This window comes from Stenella coeruleoalba (assembly GCF_951394435.1).
Source record: "Stenella coeruleoalba genome assembly, chromosome: 15".
NCBI classification, from domain to species: domain Eukaryota; kingdom Metazoa; phylum Chordata; class Mammalia; order Artiodactyla; family Delphinidae; genus Stenella; species Stenella coeruleoalba.
The window spans coordinates 23749387-23768361 of NC_137161.1; the positions used below are offsets into that span (position 1 = coordinate 23749387).

General features: G+C 47.5%; 1 protein-coding gene across 1 annotated transcript in view; it reads right to left on the reverse strand.

The window, feature by feature from the left end:
- Positions 1-18391, reverse strand: part of MMP24 (matrix metallopeptidase 24) — a gene marked incomplete at its 5' end in the record, with an annotated part of 43811 nt that extends 25420 nt beyond the window's left edge. Inside the window, one exon of the mRNA XM_079945738.1 lies at positions 18167-18391. Within this exon, the coding sequence (XP_079801864.1) occupies positions 18167-18391 (225 nt within the window). The remainder of the gene's footprint in view (positions 1-18166) is intronic.
- Between the last annotated feature and the right edge of the window lie 584 nt (positions 18392-18975).

The window sequence follows — 18975 nt, forward strand, 5'->3', positions numbered from 1 at the left end:
ACTCCACGCTCCCAATGCAGGGGGGCTGGGTTCAATCCCTGGCCTGGGAAATAGATCCCACATGCATGTCACAACTAAGAGTTTGCATGCCACAACTAAGGAGCCTGCCTGCTGCAGCTAAGGAGCCCATGAGCCGCAACTAGGTAGCTTGCCTGCCACAACTAAGACTCAACCAACCAAATACATAAATAAATAAATATTTTTTAAAAACCCAAAAACAAAACAGTCAGAATAATAAAGTCTTAAAACTTCCACAAGAGAGTGACAACCTTACCTCTTTCATGTTTGAGATCCAAAACCTGTTTTTCATTCTAAATTTTGGCACAGGATTTCAATACTTCTTGCACTTTCCCAAACTTTGAATCTCTTTCATGCCTTTGTATGTTTCCCCCATCTGCCTGGCATATTTCTTTTTTTTTTTTTCTAAAATTGACCATTGTAACCATTTTATTTAGTTTTTAGAAATGCTTTATTTATTTATTTATTTATGGCTGTGTTGGGTCTTCGTTGCTGCACGCAGGCTTTCTCTAGTTGCGGCGAGCGGGGGCTACTCTTCATTGCAGTGCGCATGCTTCTCATTGCAGTGGCTTCTCTTGTGGAGCACGGGCTCTAGGCACGCGGGCTTCAGTAGTTGTGGCATGTGGGCTCAGTAGTTGTGTCTCTCAGGCTCTAGAGCACGGGCTCAGTAGTTGTGGCGCACATGCTTAGTTGCTCTGCGGCATGTGGGATCTTCCCGGACCAGGGCTTGCACCCTTGTCCCCTGCATTGGCAGGCGGATTCTTAACCACTGTGCCATCAGGGAAGTCCCTATGCCTGGCATATTTCTAAGTTTGGCAAAAATATTTCATTATTTTAAGGTTCAGTCCATAAATTACTCCCTCTGAAAGACTTGTCTCACTCCTCAGCCTGTTATTTTCTTCCTCTTCTGTGCTCCCTAAATCCCCTGTTACAGATGGTATAGCTCTTATAATATTGGGCTCTAATCATTACTTTATGTATCAGACTCTGAGCTCTGAGTTCCTCCAGGGAAGGGTCTGTGTTTTAATCATCTCTCTATTTCCGGTGCCCAGGAAGTGCCTGACAAAGTAGCTGATCATTGTCTCCATTCAACAAACATTACTGGGCACTGACTACCTGCTGGGCACTGTGCATGGCTCTGGGGATACAACGATGAATAAGGAGCTCACAGACCAACAAGTAAACCCACCATGAAACTACAGCACTAATAATCAGGTGTGTAGAGGGTTCCATGGGAGAACGAAGGTGGGGGGCCTTATCCACATGGAGGGGTGGAGATCGGGAGCAAGGGGGAACTCAGGGGAGGCTTCCAGGTGGAGCTAAGTCTTGAAGGATTGCACAGCATGTGCAATTGCCTGGAGGTGTTGGGATGCATAGCACATTCTGAGCGGTATTTAAAATGGCTGGAACTTGCGGGAGAGGAGTGTGGTGATGAGTGGAGAGGATTGGAAAGGAGGGGAGTGGGGAGAGATGATTTGCCATTAATTATCTGTTCACAAAGTGGGCAACTTACAGAGAATCACTTGTGACTTGACTGTGGTCTCGGATCAGCCAAAAAGCTCATTTAAAGCATCTGGAAATGGACATGATAGGGCAACTGACAAGGTACCTGTCTATTCATCCAGCTCCAGTTTCTATTCCCAGGTCAGTTATGTCATCAAAGCATTGAGTTCCTGCACAGTATTCCTCAGCCCCTCCCAGCCAGCATGCCACATTCCGTTCTTTCTTTACAGAAACTTCAATGAAGAATTGTTGGGTTGAATAAACAGAGCGGTATAGTGGGAAAGAGGCACACAGTCCTGAGATGGAATCCCGACTTCACCACTTGCCAGCTGTGTGACTTTGGACAAACTGAGCTTCAGTTTCCTTCTTTGTAAAATGTAAACAATGACCTTCCTCCACAGGATTGCTGTTAAGGTGAAATGATCAAATGTACCTGACATATAATTACTCGAAAGTGATTCGTTTGTTATTCCTTTGGACGGTGTCTCTGTTACCTTTTGTAAAATCAACGTGGAAAACATGGCCTTTGACTCCTTCCCTGCCTTTTGAAATCTAGTCATCCTGCCCTCCCCCTGGACCAAGAGCCAGTCCTTGTGGGTCCTATGGAGGGTAGTGCATCTGTCACAGTCAAGCCTACCTGCTCTCGGGTGACCTATGGGCATGAACATCTCTCACACGGCACTGGGAACACTGCATTCAGAGAGATGACAGCTGACTTGAATTGTTCTCTTCGCCCTGTCACTCAGCTTTATTGGGACCAAACACAATCACTTTCTATCAAGCTTTAGCTTGAGGAAAATGGTTTCCCTACAGGAGATTCTGCATACTTGCTGGTTTCAGAAAATGCACACTGGGTAACCCAGTGGTTTTCCATTTTTGGCCTTTCTGCCAGAAATCTTTCAGTCAAATTTATAGCATAAGTGTTGAACACGGTGATGCTTGGAAGTAGCTATTACTTTTTTCATCTTTCCAACCACCAAGTTATGTTTCATCCTTAAAAAATCTTACTTAAAAACATTGCTTCACTCTGTAAACTGCCTCAAACCCTTCCAAAAAGAGGTGTGGTACAAACTAAAATCCAATACCTCCCTATCTGTGGACTCAGTTCTCTTGAAATCCAATTAGGATGAATTACACCATTTGGGAAATGGCTGGGGAACTTTCGACAGATAATTCTGACAAACCAGTCAACCGACCGAGTATTTTTTGAGCACCTACCTCCAAGCTAGTATGGAATTTAAGGATCTTCTTCCCTCCTGCCCTCATTACTACGTATGGTAGGAGATAGGGAACAGGGAATTTTTGGCATAAACTCTCTTCAGCCTTCTAAAACTTTGGGGAATTGAAAGTAGCTCTTCCTCTGTAAAGGGCAACCTGGTTTACCCAGCTCCTTTTTTTGGATACTCAAGCAAGGAGCATCTCAAAGCCAATCAGGATCCATTACGAAGTTCTCAGCAGTGTCAGGAGTTAGGATCTAAGGACTCAGGTCTTAGGCAAATGTCTAGTTCAGGGCCAAACATTGGAATGCATCAGCCTTCTCTGGGTTCTGCTTCCCTCCCAAGTTCACTGGGAGCTCAGGGGCAGAGCCTTAAGAGGGGAAATGGGAGGGGGAGGAACTGGTCAAAGGACAGCTCTAAGCCAGGGAACAGGGCATTGAGACTGGACCTGGGCTGTGCGTGAGTGCGTGTGTGTGTGCGTGCGTGCGTGTGTGTGCGTGTGTATGTGTGTGTGTTACAGGGTGGGAGGCTAAGGACTATGCATTAGGGACCAGACAGTTCCAACTTCTGCTGTTTAACCCTGTCTCTGCCATTCACCTGCTCTGTGACCCAGGCAATCCTCTGACTTCTCTGAGCAGAAGCTCCTAATGTTGAAGGAAGTCTTCTACACTCCAGTAGTCCCCAGTCCAGAACATTCCCTGCCCTTTCACACTTCCAGGCTGTTCCTGCTGCCAACAGAGCCCATTCTCTTTATGCATGTTAGCAAACTTATCCTTCAAAATCTAGCTGAAATGTCATCTCCTTTGGAAAACCTTCCTTAACTCTCCCTGGCAGAGCTAGGGGGCACCCTCTTTACTCCTGCAGTGCTTACTTCTCTAAACATTGCTCTAAACGTAACTACCATGGTGTATCACACCTGTTGGTTGATATGTTTTCCCCACTAGATTGAGTTCCCAAGGAGCAGAGACTGTCATATTTATTTTTATATCTGCTACAGTACTTAGCACAGTGTCTGGCATAATAAATAATCACTGAATGAATGAGTGAGTGAAGGAAGGAAGGAATGAGTGAACAAACAGTTGGTCTAGGAGGTACTGTCTGGGTACCAACGAAGGGATTTCATCTTGGGAAGGTTTAATGAGTCATACACATGAAAGTACCAAACACAATCCTTGGTATCTATTAGGGACTGAAAAAACCATTTTTGCTGAAATTCAGTGTTTTGTGGTTTGACTTCTTTGCCTGATGAGGCAAGAGGCTCCATTGTCCCATTTGAAAAAAGATAAAATCCACTAAAGGTAAAAAAAAAAAGCCCCATTCAGTTTTAAACAGAATGACCTACCTTTCGTCTTTTTACACCTGGATCCATTAATCAATCACCAGCCGTGTCAGAATTCTAACCTTTACAGATCAGTTAACCAACTCTAAGATGTCTGTCACCCTTTAAGTGCTGAAAAAGGTGTAAACCCAGAGGAAAGTGAGAAAGATCTCAGAGTGCGAGCAGGGACCAAAATAGCTGGGCTGAACCGAAGATGGAGAGACTACCAACAACACCGCGTGATTGGTCCGCTGGCCAGAAGGCGGGATTTTGGTTCCCGAGAAGCCGAAGCTGAGATGTTTAGCTGCAGTGGCAGGCAAAGGAGAGAGCGGAGAATAACAAGGAGAAAAAAAGTGGCCCGAAGAGGGAAGAGAGCGGCAGACAGCAGAGGCGGTGGTGAGATTAGAAGTGTCAATGGAGGCGGCAAGTAGCAGATCAACTGGTGTGCTGCCGTTTGCTCTTGGAAAACAGAGAGGGATCGGTCAAAACAGCGTCTCCTGGGGCTGTTCAGGAGCATTGCATCTGGTTGGATGTGAACCCAAACCATACTGTAGAGGCCTGGAGAAGGAGCAGGGGAATGATTAGGATCTGGTGTTTGGTCAGGAATCCAGTGGGTCTGAAGGTAATGTCAGAAAGGCCAGAGGCAAGTCTACAAAGAAGGGACAGGCAGGAAGGTGTTAAATTTGGAAGCATGGGCTGGAATGAGAAAGAAAGAATCAAAGATCTTGATCAAAGAGTTTGGGCAGCTGAGGTCATAATCTAGGGTGACAATGTGAGTAACAGGAACAAGGCATCGACCTCAACATGCATGGGAAGTCCAAGTCCAGTGCTAGAGGGACAGCAACAAGCTAGAGCGTGACTAAGGGAGAGTGGCCAGGAGAGTGAGGGAGTCATTCATAGGAACCATAGCCCACAAGGAAAGATGAGGGATGTTTAGGCTGGAGAAGGGAGGACTGCAGGGGACGTGACTGTCTTCAAAAAGCCAAATGGCTGTGGATGAAGGAGACTGGCAGACGGCCAGGCTAAGACCAGCACAGGAGATCACAGGACATAGATCTTGACTCACTCAAATAAACAGCTTTTTAACAGAGATGTTCTAATTATAGTAACAAGGATATAGCTACTATTATTAGAACTCCTACTATATACCTGGCACTGTGCCAGGCAGTCTAGACTGCAACGACCCCACAAGGTAGGAATTATGATCCCCAGTTTGCAGTTGAAGAAACTGAGGTTCAGAAAGTTTAAATAATCATCCAGAGCCACAAAGCTAGTAAGTAGCAGGATTCAAACCCAGTTGTCTCTGAAACCAGGCATTTCACACTGTCAGACCACTGGACAGGCATCCCTTTCCCCTCGCAGGACTTTCTATAGCTCACACTCCTTTCTGTACCTTATCTCAGATCACCGTGAGCTCAATACCCTTCTGCTGTGATTCCTACGCCAGGCTTCGGCACCACCCCCCACCCAGTTATCAAACCAGGAGCTTCATATGACACACGTCTCCCCACTCTCCTTGGTCCACATTGTCTTTTACCAAAGAGCTATAGGCTCTACCTCCTAAACATCGAATCTGTTTCTGTCTATTCATTCAATAAGTATTTATGGAGGACCTACTACGATGTCCAGGCACTGTGGGCTAGGCTCTGGGATAGAACATCGAACAAAAACACTCTCCTTACTTTCTAGTTACAGTCTAATGGATGAGCCATTTTGCAATAAGTGCTATGAAAAATAAAGTAGGGTAAGGAGATGGAGAGTGATGGGACAACTTTTTTATTGAGAATGGTCAGGGGATGTCTCTGAGGAAGTCATATCTGAGCAAGAGACCTGAAGGAGGCGAGAGAGTTCCAGGAAGAGGGAACAGAAAGTGTAAATACCCTGAGGCAGCTTCAAAGTCTTCCCGTCAAGAGCATTTGAGGGAGGGGGAAACCGGAGGTATTAGTCAAAGGGTACAAAATTTCAGTTACACGAGATTAATAAGTCCTGGAGAGCTACTGTATGGCATAGTGCCCATAGTCAACAATACTGTATTATACACTTAAAACATTTGCTAAAAGGGCAGGCATTAAGTTCTTAGCACAAGGTGATGATGACGGTGGTGGTGATGATGATGATGATAGAAATAAAGAGGGCAGGAGGAAACTTTTGGTGGGGATGGATTTGTTTATGATATAGATTGTGGTGATGGTTTCACAGGTGTAGACTTAGCTCCAAACTCATTACGTTGTACGCAGTAAATATGTGCAGCTTTTTGTATGTCAATTATACCTCAATAAAGTGGTTTTAAAAAAACCAAGAGGCTTTATGATATGGTCCCTGACTACCTCTGCAGCCTCCTTTACCACTCCCCACCTAGCACTCTGTGTTCTAATTCTTCCAGACCCTGACATACATAGTTCCTTCTGTCTAGATCACGCTCCTCTCTCTTTCTCTGGGGAAGCCTTCCTTGACCCCTTAACTCAGGAGTTCCTTCTACATCCCTGGTCAGTACCCATCCTTCTCCTTATCACAATTCTTATCACACAGCATTGCAGTGGTATTGCTTGTCTCCTCTGCTTGACTACACAATGCCCGAGGGCGGGGCCCATAGTCTTGTCTTCTTCACTATTGTATCCCCACACCTAGCACAGGGCCAGCATAGATACCTCTTTATTGAATAAAACAAGTTGAAGTGCTCAGGGAGAGGATGAGTCATTGCTGGTCAAAATTTGCTATAGAACAGAGTTTCTCAATCCCGGCACTACTGGTATTTTGGGCCAGATAATTCTGTTGTAGCAGGGCTGTCCGGTGCATCGTAGGACATTTAGCAGCATCCCTGGCTTCTACAACAAGATGCCAACAGCACCACCCCCTCAGCTGTGACAACCAGAAATGTCTCCATTGGCCAAAGAGTTCCCTCGACGGTGGGCAAAATTATCCTATGTTGAGAACAACTATTATAAAGGGATTCCCATATAGGGCTGCCTTGAATATTCTCTAAGGGTCCTTTCAACCCTAAATTCTGCACTAGGCATTTAGGGAAAGCACTAGGCATTCAGTCGATAGCCTCCTAGGATGGGGCTCAGAAAGAGAGCTGGTTTCCTTATCTGAGCAGGTAGACATGAACGGTAGTGAGGTGTGGAGAGCAGTGAGGAGCGAGGCAGCTTGAGAGGACATTTAGGGTATGGATAAGAGTACACGCTCTGGAGACACACCGTGCTGGGCTCAAATCCTAACTCTCCCATTTACTTGTTACACAACCCTCAGCAAATTATTCAGCCTGGCTACTGCTCACATCAAGCTCCATCTGCATGATGTCCTTAGCATGTGCCCCGTGGAGTGGTTGTAAAGATTAAATAACATAATACGTGGTATTGAGGGCTCAGTAAAAGATAGCAATAATAATGGCTGTTATTTTCCTGATAGGTGACAAACAACTCTAAAGCCCTCACTGCACTGCAGCCCCAAACACTGAGGCTGTGTTTCTCACTGGGCAGTCCTTGTGCATCATGGGCTGTCAGCATCACCTCATCCAATGAACTTGTTAAAAGTACGTATTCCCAAACGTGAATTTAGACCTACAAAATCAGACCCTCTGAGGTTGGGAACTGGGAATCTGCATTTTGGGTTTTTTTTTTTTTTTTTTTTTTTTTTTTTTTTGCGGTACACGGGCCTCTCACTGTTGTGGCCTCTCCCGTTGCAGAGCACAGGCTCCGGATGCGCAGGCTCAGCGGCCATGGCTCACGGGCCAGCCACTCCGCGGCATGTGGGATCTTCCTGAACTAGGGCACGAACCGGTGTCCCCTGCTTCAGCAGGCGGACTCTCAACCACTGCGCCACCAGGGAAGCCCGGAATCTGCGTTTTTAAAAAGAGAGCACCTAAAGTGATTCTGTTGCCTACTAAAGTTTGAGAACCACCGCAGTAAGGACAGCTGGGAGTTGATGACCCTGTGCCACGAAGAATGGGCATGTTGTGTTCGGTATCACCTCTGATTTGCTAGGACAGGAAGCATGTTGCCATTTAGGAAAGCCTTCTATTAAAGTTGGCTCAAAAGCCAGCCCCTGCCCTCTGTGCCTCGGCTCTGCTCTCATCCCTGGGTCCTTCACCTGCCTGTCTCCTAAGCCAGCCCTTACAAGTGGGTTTTGGCCTCAGTTTCCCTGGCTGGCACTCAGGTCCTAAACTGAGATTGTAAGGACACTAATCTGTTTCTCAGGACCTCAGGTTCCCTGCCTGGTTCTCAGTGTCCTCCAGAGAGTGAGACTCTAGTCCCTACACACCTGGGAGCTGAGTGAGGTTGTATCTGAAAAGACAGGTCACTTGGGACCCAGATGCCACCACATGCCAAATATTACTTAACTCTGCTCCTTCCAGCTGAGTGTCCTTGGGCAAATGACCTAACTTCTTTAAGCCATCATTTTTATTCATCCGTTACATAGAGGATATTAAAAGAAGGGTTGTTAGGAGGATTCAGTAAGATGATGATTCAGTAAGATTCAGTACTAGCTGAAATTATGGCCCTTCAAAGATGTCCACATCCTAATTCCTGAAACCTGCTATGTTGCCTTACATGGCAAAGGAGACTTTACAGGTATGATTAAGTTAAGGATCTTCAGGTGGGGAGATTAGCCTGGCTCATCCAGGTGGTCTCAGTGTAATCACAACGGTCCTTATAAGAGGGAGGCAGGACATCAGAGTCAGAGATGGAGACGTCAAGACAGAAGCAGATGTCAGAGTAATGCCATTGTCGAAAGGGTGCCACAAGCCAAGGAATGCGGGCGGCCTCTAGAAGCTGGAAAAGGCAAGGTACGAATTCTCCCCTGCAGCCTCAAGAAATAATGCAGCCCTGCTGACACCTTGATTTTAGTCCCTTTAGTCCCATTTCAAACTTCAGACTGTAAGATAATATTAAATAAGAACTAATAAATTTCAGAACTGTAAGAAAATAAATTTGTATTGTTATAGGCCCCAAAGCTTGTGGTAATTTGTTTCAGTAGCAGTAAGAAGCTAACGGATGAATGTAAAGCATTTAGCAGATCCTGGCACATAGTAAGCATTCTCACAATGTTATTGTCTGTATTTTTCTCCCACACTCTTCAGCAGTACATGGACCACCACCTTTGGTCATTACTGCTGGACCAAATCACTGTGTCCTTTGGTGACTCCTCAGAAATCAGCCTTATCACTGTGGCAGTTCCCTCCAACTCCTGTCCCACCAACACCCCACTTCCTCCTCCACCCACCGAACTGAGGTCTCAGCCTTGCTGCTGAACCCACCTGAGTTATAACTAATTTTTTAAAACTTCAAACGTGAAGGCCTAACCATGGAGGTACCTAGAAAATGCACTCATCAACAAATACTTAGGGATCATCTAATTTAACACGCTTATTTTGCGGAAGAGAAAAATAAAACTCAGGGAGAAATGACTTATCCAAAGTCACAGAGCAAGTTAGTGGAGGAGCTGAAAACGGAGGCTAGTGTCCCTGCCTCCCAGGGAGGGTTCTCTCTGCCGTGCTACACCCTCCACGCTAGCTCTGGTTTGCCTCCAAAGGCTGTGTCTTTTTAAATTTTTCGTCTTTTCCCACTCACAGCCAGTCTAAAAAGGGCCCTCAGGATCGCCCACAAATCCCAACTTAGCTTCTTGACAAACACCTTAATGGCACGGCATTGCCTCTTGGCTGCCACCATCTCTCGAGTGGGTGGAAAGTGCACCAGCGGGAATTCCCTGGCGCTCTGCACAGTGTCCTTGGCCCACTCCCAGGAGGCCACCACAAGCCAGACAATCACCATGCCCAGGGAGGTGGTACATTTGGGGTTTTGGATCAGCCAAACACTGGGATGTCTGAGTTTCCCAATTCTGGGGAGGCTTCCTCCCATGGCCAGGAGGGTAGCCATGAGCACATTCACTCTCTGAGAAGCGAGGCGCCTTAGTCTTCCTTGCCCTTTCCAGTGCCTTCCTGCAAATCTGCCATCATTTTCTGTCCGATGGGGCTTAACTTATTGATGAGTTTTAGAAGAGGGAAGAAGGAAGACAGAGACCATGGTCAGGCCTTAGTTTCTCAACTGAAATAGGCAGATGGCTGAAGTAGATAACCTCTCAGTAATTATATAAAGTTCTATTACTTTAGCTTAATTGGATTGAGCGTGGAGCTGATCCTCACGGCCAGTCTTAGAGTCTAAGCTCCTCAGCATAGCGCTCGGCAAGCCTCACGGTCTGACGCCAATGCACCTTTCTAGTCTTTCCCTCCGACGTGTATGCCCCACCCTTCTATTCCCTACCCTAAGTGCCCCCTCCTCTAGCTACTGATCTGCTTCTGTTGCCTGAAAACAGCCTGCAAGTTCCTTCCTCTCTGCCTTTTTTCATTCCCTCTCCCTAGAAGGCCTTTCCCATGTGGATACTGGCCTCTCCCTGATGAACTAATAGATAAATTTCCTCTGAAATGCAACTTGAATGTCACCTCACCTGGGAGGACTATCTCAAGGTTAAATGGACTTCCTCTGTGCTCCCATATGCACCCCTTACTTACAGCATCTTTCATAGTACATTATCAATAGTGGTTTCCATGCCTGTCTCTCCTACTGAGCTCTTCCTCATGGAGCTTACAGCCTGGAGGGGGAGGGAAACATGGAAAGACAAAATGTTTCATTCCAACGGTGATAAGCAAAGGAATAGGAGAAGGTGCTGGGAAAGAAAGTGTGTGACAGGAGATCTAGGCTGTGACGTCAGGGATGGCCTCCCAGAGGATGTGACATCTCAGCTGAGACCTGTGTATGAGCAGAAGAGGTGAAGGTGAAGGTCAGATAATGAGTGTCCCAGGAAAAGAATAGCTTATTGAATTCCTGAGATGGGAAGGAGCCTACTTATTAAGAAAAGACAAAGAAGGCCAGGGCAGCTGGAGTTGACTGAGAAGCTGGTATAAAAGGGAGCAGAGAAGTGGGGAGGACTCGGTGATGCAGGGGCTCAGAGGCCTGATTAAGCAGCCTGGGGGGTTGCTGGGTACGAGGGGCTTGTGACACTATTTGTTCTACTTTTGTGTGTGTTTGAAATTTTTCCATAATAAAAATTGAGAAGTGGCCATAGTATTGTAATATTAGTTTAGCCTTTACCTTAAAAGCCATTTTAAGCAAGGTGAGAGTGGGAGTCACATACCAGATTTTTTTGTTTAAAAATTAAAAAAAATTAAATATTATAAGCATTCAGAAAGGCATAAAAATAATTTTTAAAAAACCCTTGGATAGGGGCTTCCCTGGTGGCGCAGTGGTTGAGAATCTGCCTGCCAATGCAGGGGACATGGGTTCGAGCCCTGGTCTGGGAAGATCCCACATGCCGTGGAGCAACTAAGCCCGTGAGCCACAACTACTGAGCCTGCGCATCTGGAGCCTGTGCTCCACAACAAGAGAGGCCGCGATAGTGAGAGGCCCGCGCACCGCGATGACGAGTGGCCCCCGCTTGCCACAAGAGAAAGCCCTTCCACAGAAACGAAGACCCAACACAGCCAAAAATAAAAACAACAACAACAACAACAAAAAAACCTTGGATAATCACCAACCGGCTTTGTTAAATCTTGACTTTTGCCATATTTGCTTCAGATACAACTGGCCCCTGCGTAGATTTATTTATTTATTTAAATTTATTTATTTATTTATTTTTTACTGGAGTAAAATTGCCTTACAATGTTGTGTTAGTTTCTGCCACACAGTGAAGTGAATCAGCCATACGCATACACACATCCCCTCCCTCTGGCACCTCCCTCCCACCCACGCCCTCCACCCCACCCATCTAGGTCGTCACAGAGCACCTAGATTTATTTTTAAAAGGTCACTCTGGCTGCCGTGGGAAGAAGGATTAGAGGCAGGCAAGAGAGGCGGATCAGGTGGGAAGTTTCTGGAATCCAGGTGAGACAGGATGGAAGTTTAGACTAAAGTAGAGGCAACAGTGGTGAAGAGAAGCGGCCACAGGGAAGATCTGTTCAGGAGGTGGAAGTGCTGGGCTGGCGGCTGATTCTCCTGAGGCAGGTGAGAGGAAGACCAGCTGAAGAGCTGATGGCTCTTTCTGGCCCAGTGCTTTTGGGGCACAGAGAATGGTATGCATGTGAGCGTTTGTGGTACAGAAGGGAGTTTTAAAATTATTATTGCTGGGACTTCCCTGGTGGTCCAGTGGGTAAGACTGCGCTCCCAGTGCAGGGGGTCCAGGTTCGATCCCTCATTGGGGAACTAATTCCTGCATGCATGCCGCAACCGAGAGTCTGCGTGCTGCAACAAACATCCCACGTGCCACAACTAAAGATCCCACATGCTGCAACTAAGACCCGGCGTAGCAAAATAAATAAATAAATGTAAAAAATTATTGCTAACAGAGTTGCTAATAATTATGCCTTGCTTTTCTCTACCTACTTTGCTATAAGAACGTGTCTGATTTTTGAGAAAATATTATCTTTTATAAATGTGGCTTTGCTGTTATCCTATAGATCATCAAAGCCTAGTTCCAAGTTGCCCTTGAAAATGAATGCATGGAGTAATGATGAAGAAAAACCAGGGAAGGACTTGAACGAAATTGATCCTGAGGGCCAGTGAAACCAAATGATTTGTTCCAGAATTGCTCAGCTGGGGAGGGCCAGAGCTGGGGTGCACAACTTTTATCCACACACTAGAACAGGTATACAGACCTGAGTTGTGTGAAGAAAGCTAAAAGCGCCCAGGGCATCAGCCAGCTCCCAGAATAACTCAGAACAGGCCTCAGTGCCTCCGTCCCCTCAACACGGCTCTGAGAATCTGAACAGGTCACTTCTCTGCTCAGAAACCTTTCATGATTCCTCTCAGTCTTTGGACAAAAGCCAATTTCACAGTCTGCTCTCAGCCTCCCTTTCCAGCCTCTTCTCAAACACTCTTACTGGAAATAGCAATAACTCAAGGCCTCAGGCACATCAAATCCTCTACCATTTCCTAAATACGCCCTGCACGTGTGTGGATCCTTGGTTCATGTTTTCCTTCCCTCTGGGCTGCCCCACTCACCGTTCTTTGTCCGTTTCCTCCCTCAAAGGTTCATCTTCGATACTAACCTTCTTCCTAGAACATTCCCTAACTTCCCCAACCCCACCTCCTCCCCCTTTGGTGCTTCCCCAGACCTTTAAACCTCTAGCATACATTGATTTTTCTTCAAAACAGGTACGGACTTTTGCGTGCCAAGCACTATGAAGGAAGTTGGTGGGGGACACAGATAATACAATCGATTTTAAAATATTTATCAAGTATCTAGAATGTGCCAGGCACTGTGCTAGGTCCTGAGGAGTCATTGGCTGCAGTCTATTAAGAATTGCTTCCTCTGATTTTGAGTCTAAACTATACCATATCATAAGGCTAGGTTTAATCTCTAAGATTAATCTCTCTGGTACAACTATAATTTACATTTATTTGCTCTAAAACTACCTCTTTCAATGACTGGCGTGGGATATACCTGAAAGTGGAGGAGATTAGCTAAAAGGCTATTACAATAATCCAGAATAGGACAGTTTCATATATAGGGAAAACCTCAGATCTAGGACAGAAAACCCAGCTTCTGGTCCTTGCTTTACTGTTTATTAGCTCCATATGGGTCTCTGGACAATGTGTGGACAAGCCACATCATCTCTCTGAGTCTCCGTTTCCTCCTCTGTAAAATGAGGACAATATCTTCCTAGTCCACCTCATGGTGTTGTTGCTAGGATCAAGTGGGGCCAGGCACATGAAAGCATCTGGAAAATGCAAAGTGCTTTACAGATATGAGGCTATTAATGTGATAGGAAAAACCATAGTAGTAATAAGAGAAAATGATTTAAAAATGCAGCAGAGTAGACTCAGGTTAGGTAAAAGGAAGAACTTCCTAAGAGTGAGAATTTTTTTTCAGACAAGAATGAAGACATATTGGAGGCCATGATCACATTGAAATACAGTTTTGGCTTGGGAGTCTGTTAGTGCTTCTTAATAGGCCTACCCCACCCCTAAACTCATTTAGGGCTCTAACTTTCCTTGACTACAGGTGCAAACTGAGGAACTTTCTCCATCTGCCCAGAGCAGACCCCTCAAAACCAGTCTACAGAGCAGGAATCCATTAAGCCCTGGGTCCTGGAGTCACACTCTGTCACTCATGTGGCCTGTGCTGATTGCCTTGTCTCTTTCTGCCTATACTGACCTTCCTCAGAATCAATTGGAAGTTAGGAGGGCCAAAAATCTATTTATGGGGCATTCTACTCAGCTAATAATAAGAGAAAGAGATGCTTTAAATAAACCAAACACAGGAAGCCAATTAGAGAATCAGTGGGACCCCTCAATGTGCAAAATACAAAAGAAAGACTCAAGAAAGCAAAGGAGAAAAGAGATTGAACAAATTTTGGGGGGGGCTTTGTCTTTTGGTAATAAAAGATCAGAAATATGAAATCAAAGCCAAAGACAGTGAAAACGCTTTCAACCAAGAAGTCAGGAAACCAGGGAAAAGTTCTAGTTCTGAATCACCTACTGTCAGGCTTAGTGACCTTGGGCAACTCACTTATGGCAATTTACAAAGTATCTGTTAAGTATCTGTTAAGTGCGCTTACTTAGGGATCTCTAAGGTCACCCGTACCCTAGTTCTAACCCATACATTAACACTAACCCGTACCCTAACATGTACCCTCACCCTAACCCGTTGTCGTACCCTAAACTGTACCCTAAACCGTACCTCTCAATTCCTCTCTATTGTATATCACTACCACTTGATGACAGCCTATATGAAAGAACTCAAGGGTGTCATTGTGGAACCACTGACAAGCAGAATATCCTCTATTTTCATTGAAGGAAGGACAGGCAGGCAATGAGTTTTATCCCTAAGAAGGGTTTTAGAAGGCACCTTGAGACCACATGCCCATGAGTGTCTATTTCAGATGCATGTAACTTGTTGGCCTAAAGGATGAAGAGGAGAATCATTGGATGCTTTCTGAGTAATTAACAACGAACATTGAGAGTTGAGGACTGTGCTGGATCTAAAACCATAAAGCACTTTGGCTGGGGAAGGCCCTGCCTAAGAACCACAACCCTTTTCCTGAAAATAATGTTTAAGTATTAAAAAAAAAATTAAATGACAAGCTGGCTGGAGCTGCCTCAAAGTGCTCTTCTGAGAAGAGAGAAATAAATGCCTAGAGAAGTCAGGGAGAGTTTCCTAGAGAGGCAGGGCTTGAGCTGGAACTTTAAGAAAGGAGGCAGATGGATGGGGGGAGGTACAGCATGTGTAAATGTCCAGGGAAACATGGGGAGCTTATCTTAGGATAAAGGAGAGACAAGCTTGTCTGGAGTAAGGATGTGTATGGATGAGCAGGGGGAAAGGCAGCTTCTAGTGAGGCGGTAGGGTGGAGTCAGACTGTAGAGGCCTTAAAAGACAGAGAGAGGACTAAGCAACATTATCTTCTCGCTGAAAAGCATCAATATTTCTATAAGGTTTCAATCACGTGATCCATTAGGATTCAATGAGGGGATAATAGTGTGCAAATTGTCCACAGAAGGAGTGGATATAATTATCTTTCAGAAAGTTTTGGACAATATATTAGAAATGGAAAATGGAGATACCATGGAACTGAGGGTGATGAGGGCCTGAGAACTCAGAGAGAAAATGGTAGAAGGAAATAAACAATAGAAGGCAATAAATTAATAGGTGGAAATAAATAAATAGATGGAGCTGGTCACGTCTCTAAATGAAAGGAGATTAAGAATGCAGGGGTCCCCAAGAGACCATGCTGGGATCCGTCTGATTTCAATTTTTTATCAGTGATCCAGAAGACGTAGAGCAAAGTGAAAATTTCAGGACCGCAGATCATACTAAGCCCTTTCAGGTAGGGACATGCTCTGCCAAAGGAGAGAGAGAGAGAGAGAGGGAGGGGGAGAGAGAGAGAGAGAGCTGAAGGAAGGTACTGAGTGGGACACAAAATGGAAGCTAAATGTCAACGTGGGAAGTGTAAGGTAACAATGTACTCCGGTAAGGATAATACACAGATAGGGTGCTGTGCTCCAGGCTATCAGTTTTGACCCAGGAAAGGGATCGGGGATCTACTGCGGATTGTTTCCTAAAGGCAGTGTCCTAATGTGTTGGGATCAGGAAGGCTGACAAAAAGATAGGCAGAAGCAGGAAGGGACCTAAAAATCAAAGAGGAAATCATCCTCCTTTGTGTAAGATGACAAGGTCCCATATCTGGGGAGAATGGTCAGGTTGACATCCATTGAAAGTTAGGAGCCAACGATATCTAGAAAAGGATAATTAAAATGATTCACGAGGATGAATGTGACTATTCTAGAGGTGGCCTATTATAAGGGGGAAACAAGTATGAAAAGACAAAGGCTGAGAGAGGTGGAATAATCAAAGCCTATAAAACTGATAAAGATAAGGAGTGGGTAGCTTTACCTTCTCTCCCAATCCTAACATATTCAAACAAAAAGCCTCCTCTTAATGCTTGAAATATCATAGGAATACAAGGGTTTCAGAGTTGAGATCATTTAGCCCTATCTCTTTGTATTAGAGACGGTAAAATTCAGGCTTAGAGAGGGCAAGGAAATGGCTCAAGGTCACAGAAGCCACCAGGAGCCAAGGTAGGATTAGAAGCCCAGGCCTCCTAAATCCCAGGCTAGGGTCTTTCAGCCTCACCCTGTGCATTCAGGAAGACTAAAGGAATCCTACTTTTTATAGGGTATAAACTCATGAAATGCATTACTCTGAGAGGAAATAAAGCTGAAAACACAAACAAGCTAGGGAAAGTTTTCACTAAAAGTCAACAGCAATTATAAGGCATTTGGAAGAAAACTACCAGCAGGACTAGAGACTTTCTACACACCCTAATTTGGGGGGGATCATGTACCCCTCTGAGAGTCTGAAGAAATCGAGGGATCCTCTCCAAGAAAAACCCATTTGCACATACAAACACAATTTTACACAAGATTTCAGACTCCCTGAGTCCCATGCCCAGTTAAGAATTCCTGTTCTGACAGATTCTTCTGAACAAATAGATTGCTTCAACAAACACACTCCATCTCTTACAATAAGTGAGGCAATCACTCTGATATTCCTCAGCAAAAAAAACACTGTCTCAACATCACTTATCAGAATTGCAGACCTGTGGGTTGCAAGAGACCAGAGATATTACCTAGTCTAACTGCCCCCCGCCCCCCTTGTGTGACATAGGATAATATCATGGTTAAATATGCGGAGACTACAGTCAGCCTGCCTAGGTTAGAATCCCAACTCCATTACTCACTAGCTGTGTGATCTTGGGCAAGTTACTTAGTTCTGTGAGTCTGTATCCTCATCTGTAAAATGAGGAAAATAATTACAAATATCTCGTAGCGTAGTTACGAGGATTAAACGCGATAATCCACATAAAACTCAGCACCAGGCCTGGCACATAGTGAGTGCTCAGTCGATGCTAGCTGGCATTATTGTTATTATTATGCTTGTATCCAGGCAGGTATTATGCATGCATGCATCCAGTCCCCTCCTGGAGCTTTTGCTTGCACATGTCTGCGATGAGCAGCTCCGATTGTTACAAACTTCTTCTCATGTTGAGCGAAATTCGCCTTCTTGCGACCCTTACCCCCACCCCCGTTGGCCCTAGTTCTGTCCTGCGGGGCCACGCAGAGCAAGGCCGTCCTTCCTCCACGTGACAGCCCTTCAGATACGAAGACAGTGATCGAGTCCTTCGCCCGTCCCCTGCCGCCCTCCCTGCCCCCCGCTCCCCCCCGCCCTGTCCTCTCGTCTCCAGCTTGAACATCCTCGGGTCCTTCTCCCAAACCACAACAGACTGGCTGCGCTTACTATTTACTCCCAGGCGTTGTACGGCTTCCCTCACACATAGTCAGGCAGGCCACACGCCACACCGCCACAGTTCCGACCCTCCCGCTCCGCCCCCGCCCGCTGCCCCTGTCCGCGGTGCTGAAGCGGCTCCGGGCCCCCGCGGGCCTGGCGCGGCCCTTCCCAGCCCCCGCCCTGGGCCGCTAGGTCCCGGCGCGGACCCCCGGCACTCCACCTCTGCGCCCCGGGCGGCCGGCGCGGCCCGGCCCAGGCCCGGCCCCGGCGCCGCCCCCCGCCCTGCCCGGAGGTCCCGAGCCCCCGCCCCGGCCCGGCGCGCCAGCCCCACCTGCCCGGCGAAGGGCGCCTCCGCCTCGGCCGCCCGCGCCGCCCGGTCCCCGGCCCCCGCCGCCGCCGCCGCCGCCGCCGCCCGCGCGGCGCCCGGGAGGCAGCAGAGCGCGGGCAGCAGCAGCAGCAGCCGCTCCGGGGCCCGCCAGAGGCTCCAGCGCGGGGCCAGGCCTGGCGGCGGCGGCGACAGCCCCGGCGCGGCGCGGCCGCCCCGGCTCTTCGGCATCCCGGCGGCGGGGCCCGGCCGCCCGGCTGCGATGGCGGCGGCGGCGGCGGCGGCGGCGGCTCCGGCCGGGTCCTCCCGCTGCAGCCGCTGCGGAGCCGCCGAGTCACCGCGCCGCGGACACGCGCCCGGCCCGCCTGTCTTCGCCGCCGCCGCCGCCGCCGCCGCCTCGGCAGCCAGCGCGCCCCCGCCTCCGCGCGCCGCGCCCTGGCGGGGGACGGCCAGGGGCGCGGGGGCAGCACCCAGGCGGGACCCGCGGAGCCGGCGGCTCCGGCCCAGCCCGGAGACACTGGCCGAGGAACGACTCTGGGGTGGGAGTCGCAGAGGCCAAAAGACCCGCTCTGGAGGCAGGGTCCAAAAGGGTGGAACTGGAGGAGGGGGGCCTGAGTGGCAGCCCAGGGGGAGGGGGAAGAAGCTAAATAAATAATCCTAGAAATAGAACCACGCCGCGGCTCTGGGAGAGGATATCCGGGGTTGGGGGTCCGAAGCCAAAGGCATAGTCCTGGGGTAGAGGGTCTGAGGCGGGACACTGCAGGAGGGGGTCTGGGCCTGGGGGAGGGGAATGAGGACCTGCCCTGGGGTAATGG